The sequence below is a fragment of the Acyrthosiphon pisum genome, chromosome A1 (assembly GCF_005508785.2).
Source record: "Acyrthosiphon pisum isolate AL4f chromosome A1, pea_aphid_22Mar2018_4r6ur, whole genome shotgun sequence".
NCBI lineage: Eukaryota > Metazoa > Arthropoda > Insecta > Hemiptera > Aphididae > Acyrthosiphon > Acyrthosiphon pisum.
This window is the reverse complement of record NC_042494.1, coordinates 119,992,282-120,001,399: the sequence shown is the minus strand read 5'-3', so window position 1 is coordinate 120,001,399 and position 9,118 is coordinate 119,992,282. Positions and strand designations below refer to the sequence as shown.

The 9,118-nt window shown below is 29.2% G+C and overlaps 1 protein-coding gene and 1 long non-coding RNA gene across 5 annotated transcripts in view; both read right to left on the bottom strand.

Moving 5' to 3' along the window:
* Positions 1 to 1,567, bottom strand: part of LOC115033832 — a 4,305-nt gene extending 2,738 nt beyond the window's left edge. The window contains exons 1-2 of the long non-coding RNA XR_003839156.1: positions 722 to 1,567; positions 362 to 608 (exon numbers count right to left, since the gene is read on the bottom strand). This is a non-coding gene — a long non-coding RNA (uncharacterized LOC115033832). The remainder of the gene's footprint in view (positions 1 to 361; positions 609 to 721) is intronic.
* Positions 1,568 to 4,665: 3,098 nt separating this feature from the next.
* LOC100159237 (G1/S-specific cyclin-E) overlaps positions 4,666 to 9,118 on the bottom strand; it is a 25,758-nt gene continuing 21,305 nt past the window's right edge. For all 4 annotated transcript variants that reach the window (XM_008180817.3, XM_008180814.3, XM_003240169.4 and 1 more), the window contains 9 exons: positions 8,385 to 8,471; positions 7,444 to 7,775; positions 7,183 to 7,380; positions 6,900 to 7,113; positions 6,701 to 6,812; positions 6,491 to 6,621; positions 6,167 to 6,422; positions 5,938 to 6,101; positions 4,666 to 5,707 (listed from right to left, as the gene is read on the bottom strand). In XM_008180817.3, coding sequence (XP_008179039.1) covers positions 5,561 to 5,707; positions 5,938 to 6,101; positions 6,167 to 6,422; positions 6,491 to 6,621; positions 6,701 to 6,812; positions 6,900 to 7,113; positions 7,183 to 7,380; positions 7,444 to 7,775; positions 8,385 to 8,438 — 1,608 coding nt within the window. In that variant the 5' untranslated portion in view covers positions 8,439 to 8,471 and the 3' untranslated portion in view covers positions 4,666 to 5,560. The remainder of the gene's footprint in view (positions 5,708 to 5,937; positions 6,102 to 6,166; positions 6,423 to 6,490; positions 6,622 to 6,700; positions 6,813 to 6,899; positions 7,114 to 7,182; positions 7,381 to 7,443; positions 7,776 to 8,384; positions 8,472 to 9,118) is intronic.

The window sequence follows — 9,118 nt, the reverse complement described above, 5'->3', positions numbered from 1 at the left end:
CAGACACATAAAAAATTAAAAAATAAATTAAAAAATAAAAAAACACACATCATTGTAAAATCAATACATTCATCGTTCCACTCAGAATCTAAAAATATGTTAATTTTTTTTAATTTGGAATTTTAAATAATATTATTTTATGTTCATTACTTGAAGGTCTAAATCATCCCTAGAATTATTATATAATAATATTTATTATTTATGAAGAAAAAATAACAAATGTTCAATGAGATTTTATAATATCAATGTAATTTGTTTTATATTGTTTATATTATTTAATAATTATTAATAATGTATTGTTTTTTATTATCCAATAAAAAACTATTATTATCATATCAAGTGAATTAAAAACAATTCTTACTTGAATTTCCACCGATCGCTGCAGAATTCGTCTTTCTTTCACCTTTGGCATTAAATGATCAGGGAAATCGAAGATAGTTGGCACAACACATTTTTTCAAAACCAACTTCCCACTTTCAACAGGTTTATTATAGTCATTCTCATTGAAATTTAGACTACATAAAAATGAACTACCGTTTGGTTAGAAATTGGTCCGTCTGACAGCATGTATCCATTTTTTTAATCTCTCACTATCATTAAGTGGAAACCTTGGAGATAAATATACAAAGTTAAATAATTTATATAATTATATAGGGACCTATAACTTAAATTAATAGTACAACAAATATAATAATCAACCACAATTAACATTAATACTAACTTGTGAAATATTAATTCATTTTTAACATCACTTGAACTGTTCCAGTTAAATGCACTACAAAAATTCACCATTTTCTAATTGTACCTGTAGACTAGAATATAAAATATTAACAAACACGTCAATTCAAGCAGAAAGAGCAAAAAGCTGAAATTGACGGACGTCGATCACAATATTCACAATATTTATGCCGGTGAACATTTAAAATGAATACGGTACGACGTATTATCAATAAAGAGACAGAGATAGAATGATAGAAATACCTAAAGTATTCGCTATCTCTTTCTAACACACTCGCTCGGTTTTATTTACACTAGTCATATGGGCGGTGAGCGTTCCAGTTATTATAAAGTTCAATGCCACTGACCGACTTTATTGTTTTGGTGACCCACAAAATATCCGAAAATATATTTACGACATATTGTGTGGCAAGGGCGGGAAGTGAGCTATTTCAGTCGAGGGCGACGTGTGCGGCACGAGCCGCAGTCAAGGGCCGTATTTCACCCAAGACTGAAATCGCCTTTCCTCACGAGCACAGGACATACTATTTTTTGTTACGTCTTCATCGAGCACGCCATCGCGGCAAAGGTAACGCAGGCTGGGAACTATGCTGAATAGTCTATGCATCAACCAAACTATTCTACGAAAACAATATTTTATGAAAGAAACGATTTGGTTTTATTTATTTTAAGCGTCATGCACGGAGGTTATAATATGAATATACAATGTAACCAAAAGTTTATGTTTTGTAAGGATAGTGCTACTGTCGTCTGTCACAGTGGTATATATTTCAGTACCTATATAAATAATAGTATAAAATAAGAATAAAAAAGCAGGATGTCGCTCTGCTATACAGTAAGTTATTACAAGTGGGTCAATATATAATGGATTGTATTAAACTTGAATTCAATGATATAATATCATTTTATAAGAAAAACGATTCTGAGCGTAGACGGTTTGTCAGTCTGGATATTTTATATTGTTAATAATTATTTTATCATGTAAGTTGAATTAATATTATAATATGAATATTATTTTTTATTCGTTGCTCTGGCGATAAATAAAGCGTTAGAAATTAAAATCCCATTTTTAGCCGGTTTTCGTAATTTGTTGGAAGTTTTTCCTATGGAATTAAATAACTATTGAGAAAATCGAAAAATGACCTCTCTAAAGTACCATCTTGATTCAATTTGCTAAAATATGTTAAGGTACTATATGTTGAAATCGAAGTACTCCTTCCCAGACAGCAATTTTTTGTTTAAAAATATTATTATAAAATTATAATCACGAATAATATTGGTATAAAGTTATAATAATAATATTAAAATATGATTACAAAATGCTGTCTGGGTTCTGGTAGAAATGTTGTATACAGGATAAAAAAACAGACAAAGGTAAAATGCATTATGGTTGGATCTATGCAACAACCAAATTATTATACGAAAACAATTTCATGAAAGAAACATGTTTACGCGTCGTACAAGGAGGTTATAATTTGAATATATGATGTAACCAAAAGTTTATATATTATAAGGATCGTCCGATCGTGGTATAGATTTTAGTGTCCGGTTGAGCAGAGGATTCGCGTGATATGTAGCGATCAGTACTTTTATGATTTCATCTTTACCATCCACCCGGACTATTAGGGATTCCCACTTTACCGAGATGGAAAACTCTTACCGCTTCCCAAAGCTTCAACCGTTATCGAAAACCAAACTTTCGGTGCAAGCATGACAAAAATGCAAAATAGTATATTGTGTAGCTATTTCAGTCGCGGGCGACGTGTGCGGCACGAGGAGCCCTCCCGCACGAGCCACATGCTATTTTTTGTCACGCCTCTGCATTCATCGATTACAGCAAAGGTAATGCAGGGATCTATGTAACAACTAGACCATAATTCTACAACAATATTTCATAAAAGAAACGATTTGGTTAAATTTATTTTAAGCGTCACGCGAATGGAGGTTGTAATATGAATATTATAAGATTATTTAACCAAAAGTTTATGTTTTGTAAGGACCGTGGTATAGATTTCAGTGTCTGGTTGTGCAGGGGTATGCGCGTGATATGTGCACCCAGCACTTTTGAGGATTTCCACTTTACCGCCCGGCACTTCTTGGGATTTCCACTTTACTTTAATAACATTTTCAAAATATTTTCACTCTTTTTAAGCTATTTATAGGCAGAAGAAAATTTAGATTTTTATAAGGTTTTTTTTAACGTATTTAATCAACGTAAAAGAATACTGTTCTTAGGTATGTAATTTAAAATTGATATAAGAACAAATGAAGAACCTCTGCTTTAAATTTAATGATTTGGAACAAATGCACTTTACCGACCCTCCACGATTTTCGATTTTTTTTTCCAAACGACTTGTTTTTTATGCTTAAAACAATGGTGTACATTTTTTTTTCCCAGAAACTATTATTTTAGAAGTTATAGCCTCCCAAAGTTTGCGATTTCACGTTTATACGCATGCACGCAACACTACTATAATGCCGCGCAGAGGACCTCGAAATTTTTATATTAAAAGTTACAAATCCGTATGCATAGTCAATTTGTGTTTTCACTCATTGGGCTATTTACATATAACATAAGTATATAGTGAATTTCTTCGCCTACTGGCTCCGATCGCCAAACTCGAGGTCCTCCGGATCTCGCGCTGGATGGGGGTTCGGCCCCCAAACCCCCCGGGCTTAAATAGCAAACCTGATGGAAAGGGAATTGGTGGCGACACTTTCGGGGTCGCGGGGGCACACCTTCGGGCAGACGGATAACCTAAAAAGTAAACCTAACCTTATTAGTTGAAGTAACACAAGTATAGTGGCTCTGATCTTCAAACTCAAGGGACCTCCCGTCGACTATCGGCTCCGGTCACCAGACACGATGGCCAGTTAAACTAAAATAAGTAAATTTTTTTTGAAATACATAGGTTTCCCCAAATAAATATTATTATTTATTTTACTTGGGCGAATATACCTAGTCTAATTAGGTACTCAACTATAGTTTATATTTCACCTTAATAATGACGGGATTCATAATATTATTCGCGAAGTCAAAAATGACTATGTCCCACAACTTGTTAAAATACGTAAAAAAAAAAACTTAAAATTTGTTATAGGCACTGCGCATGGCAGTCAAGTAGAGTTGCGCGCAAGCGCATAAACGTAAGATCGCAAACTTTGGAAGGCTATAACTTCTAAAATAATAGTTTCCAGGAAAAAAAATGTACACCATCGTTTTAAGCAAGACGTTTGAAAAAAAAATTAGAAAATCGTGAGGGGTTGGTAAAGCGCACTTTAGCCCTTTAAAATATAATACCTTGTCTCAAAATATTTTTTATTGCAATATCCTATCAAGAAAATGCAGGTAGTATAAATATTTGTTAATAATGACATGTCATAGATATGTAGTTAAATATTTCTCAAAATAAACGTTACTCATCACAAATAATAGCCAACAACAACAGTTTACCATTCATACACATACCACTAAAACGTATACAATAAAACAATACAAGATATCCATAATAATTATAATCATAATTTATTATAGTAAGTTCAAGTTACATTACACACATGTACATAAAAAAATATATATATATTTATATATTATGTTTATAGAGATTTATAACTGTGAATAAAATAATTTTAACTATAAAACAAAAATGTTTAACTGCTAATAATATAACAAAGAATTTTTTATTATCCCAATAAAATATATATATTCCCATTGATAAGAATTAAATTTAAATACATACCAACTTAAGAAATATACAAATAATTCTCTTCCCCAACCTGATTATTTCTAATTTAATAACGGCCTAGTTATAATTTTTTTTTTGTAAGTAATGATTACTTTATTGAGAAAAAAAATATTAGTTTTAAACAATGAAATTCACATAATTATAATAAAAAAACTGGAAACATTTTCTAAATATTTTTAAGTTCTATAATAATATATTTTAATACTAATTCAATGTTGAACGGAGATCATTTTATACAAATTTTTCAAAAATTCTGGTCATTGCATTACATAAAAAGAAACTGGCACATTAGAAAATCATTGATTTCGATTTTACACATATACAAATACATAACTAACCAATGGAGTAAGTATACAACCATGAATACGCACATCTTAACATAAGAAAATAATAATTTAAAGTTTCAAAAAAAAATTGTACATAATAAAACATGCTATGAGACTACACAAAATAATTTTATCATTATCAACTAAATAAGACTAGAATACAAAAGGATAATGTAATTTGATATAAAAAGTCAAAATTATAAGATTGTGTAATATGAAGGAATGGCTTGTAAAAAGTACATTTGTTATAATAATCTTAATATAATTACTTGTGAGCCTATTAAGTATTTAGTATAATCATATATAATGTACAAAGTAATTGATACATAAAATTGTAATTAACATGAAGGCCAAGTATATTTTTTTGGTTTTTTAATTTTTAGCAATTTGACATAACATAAAATGAGGAACACCAGTTCAATCAACATTGTTGACTTTTATATTACACTTATCAGAAGAGAAATCAGCTATTTACTTGAAGGATTAACATTTTCAGTATGATTACTGATTTCCAAATTGCGTGTATAAATATAACTAACTACCAACAGTATTTAATTTAAAAAAAATAGATTATTATTGCACATTTAAATAATCTAAGTCGTCAAGACAGAATCTATTAATTAAAATAAAATATTTTTTTAACACAAAGAAAACTAGAATACATCTGAATACAATAACCTATTACAAGGTAAGATAGACATGTTTTAATAAAAAAAAATCTTACTGTTGGTGTTATCAGTATATAATTTATCATTTGTAGCTACATGAGGGTTTGCACTCTTCAGCTGTTACAGGATATTTTTTACCGCTCCATGGCGGTGTTAATAAGTTTGATGGAGTTACTGGGCCCTTTACTCGAGATAATTGAATAAGTTCAAATCTACTCTGTGCTAAATCCTAAAAGTATAAATAAATTTAGTTAAGGTAATTTATTATGTCATAAGACTGTTAACATTGATCAATATAATATTTTTGATCAAATACAATTCTACTACACAGATAAAATATATTAAATTAAGATGTGTACCTTTTTTACATCTGAGTGCAAAAATTATAAATAAATAGGTATGAGAAAATGTTTAAAATTTGTTGACGAACCATAAGAAAAATGTACAAGTGATACTTACATACATATCCATGCTGACTAAGTGTTGTTGTTTAACATGGGTGCCATCTACTTGTTCTGAATCATTTTCAAAATCAATTTCTTCATATTGGTATTCTTCAAGAATTACACTCCAATATACAGACATCCATTCAACACAATTGCATACGTTTCCTTCTGATAAACCTGATTAATTAAATAATTAAATTATAATTGAAAATTCAACTGAAAGTATTTCATAAATAACTTACCGGAAATGGTTAAAGCAATTTTTTTATTTAGCACTATAGTAAGAGCAGACGCTGCCAATTCACTATATGAGTAACGTAAACTAGTTGAATCTAGACTAGCTAGATCTAAAAGATGAGCCACCTGATTGAATAAATTTTGAGGAAATTGTGGAACAATCAAACTGTCTTCAGCTGTACTATCATCAACACAAATGAATTGCAGCATCAATTCTACCCAATAGTTTATAGAAACAGGTGTTAAACGGAAACGCAAATGCTAAAAATATATATAAGAAATTAGTTTATTCATTGTGTTTAGTTCAATTATTATTTATGTGTAATTACCATCAATAATATTTTCTCCATATCTAACAGATCTTCATCAGTACATGCACCATCGGTGACGTAAGCAAATTCAGTCAGTTTAGGAGGGTAAATCTCTTCCATTTTGGCAGCCATAAATAAACAAGTAATTCCTATGTACAAAAATAAGTTAACCCTAAATTAACTTGTCTTTGCATGGCTTTAAAATTAAGGCTAGGAAAGTGTAATTACCAATGAGTTGTAATTTTTGTTTAGGAATAGAATCACTGTTTGATAAATATCTGTCTAAATAATCCATAGCTAAATAATAAGTTTCTCGGTGTAGCTTATAAACAGATGACACCTAAAATCAAATAAATACATTGTAATTAATAACATATATGAATAATTTAAAATATGATAACATGAATAATTTATTATGAAATGATACCTCAATTAGCCAATCTAAAAGAATAGCTCTCATTCGAGGTGTTATATGTTCATGGCAATCATGGTAATCAGGATTCCTATATGTTAATGTGGCGGAATCTCTATTACATATCATCTGCCAAAAAGCTGCACGTTTACCCCAAGGGATTTCTGGTAATGGACATGGTCTGTCATTTAATGCAACTGGTTTCTGGTTGATGGCCATGTCACGAAATCTGAAACAATGATAAAATAATAAAGTTAATTATATTGTTCGTTACATCCTTAAATAATTAGTAACTTACTTGCTCCAAGTAGTAACTATGTTACTCCCCACACTTTCTTGAATGTTTGAATAACGTGGAGTAGGCACATAGGTAGGTGGATCATTTTCAATATTTTTCTTTGGTTCAGAACTATCAATACAATCTGGACTTAGTTCATTGTCAGATAATAATGGGGCAGGTTCACTGAGAGCAGGACTACTAGCTTCTGATTCCGACCTAAGTATATCAAATAAATTATAGATATTTTCACAGTTGAATTTTTTTTTTTATATCACTTACCTATCATCTGAATAAATTGAATGGGAGTCTGGAGATAGAACTTGTAACTCAGATAGTGGCCGTCGTTCTACACTTCCATTATTACCAACACTTAATTGTTGGAAGGAATCATTATTTTCAGAGTTAATTTGAAATGGATCAGAGTCAGCTCGTACTCTGGAGTTTCTTTGTAAATTAGTAAAATACTGATGCTCGCTATCGTCAGATTGTGATGACTGTGATGAACTGTGTAATTTAGATCTAGATAAAATACTTGGGAGCTCAACAGGACTATGGTCAATTTTCATCCTCTTTCCAGACACAGTACCATTATATAAATAACCTTCAGAGTTCTAAAGATAACAAATAATTCATGTCTTTAATTAAAACCAATTGTACAACTGGATTACTTAATTAAGAGGAGAATAGAGTTTAAAAATAATATGCATCTTTTATCACTTTAATAATGTTGATACATTAATCTTTACACTAAAGATTTCCAAATTTCTATTAGAAATACATCAATTCAAAGTCTTTGTATTCAAGCCATCTACAGAATATATATATATATATATATACATTTAAAAATACATTCTAAGTAATAACTAATAATTAACAGATAAATATATTGTAATAAGCAACTAATTAGTAATTTTTATAAATGCAATAAATATCTCATAGTACTCCTTTAGTATTACTATAACTTCAAAAAAATATCAATATCAAATATGGCTCAATCAAAAAAACTTAATCATTATCTTAGTTGTATAAGTAGGTACCAAGTGATAATATCTAATATTGTTGTTAAAATTTAAGTGCCCGTTAAATTGTAGAAAAGTTTCTTTAATTATTTTACATTTTGTTTTTTTAGTTGAAATTATTTAAGAAATATTGGATTGAATAGTAAAGAAAAAAGGAAAATAATATTTAAAACAACAAATAAACAATAAACATGGGCTTACATGTCTTTTCCTTTTCAAAACACCATCAATGTTAGATGAACTGGCTTCATTCATTGTAGTAGGCTGTGAGAAATGAGTAATGTTAATCTGAAAAATAATATTAATATCAAGAATTATAGCTATGTTTTGTTCTTTTTCACAACATTAAATTATGTAAAAATAAAAACCTTTAAATATACTTATGTATAACAGTATACATAATAGGTATAATTTTATATACATATAAGCAGAAAAAAATAAACAAAATTATTGATGAATCAATTTATTATTAGGTATATTATACATCGACTCTTCAAAATAGACAGGTTAATATTTATAAGTTACCTAGTCATTATGATAAGATTATTCAAGAAAATCAAATGTATGTCTACATACAGAATATTTGCAATAAATAAGTAATTTAATGTAATTATACATCATATTAGATAATAATATTAGGTATATGTAAGTGGAAGGGTAAGTACTAAGTAGCTATCCTAACCATTTGGATTAAAAATATACATGAATTATATGACTATAATGATAGGTATGATGGCTGAGTTAAAATACAATACTTATAATACAAATACAATTTACCTAATAGAACTAAAATTAAAATTTGTATAATGTTTTTGCTTTAATGGTAGGTATAGTTTAAATCGAGATATTAAGAGGCTGTCGGCGCACTATTTGTTTTCTCTCTCTGGCTCACACGAAACATAGACAAAATGCATTTACGCAAAATCATTTTTTCT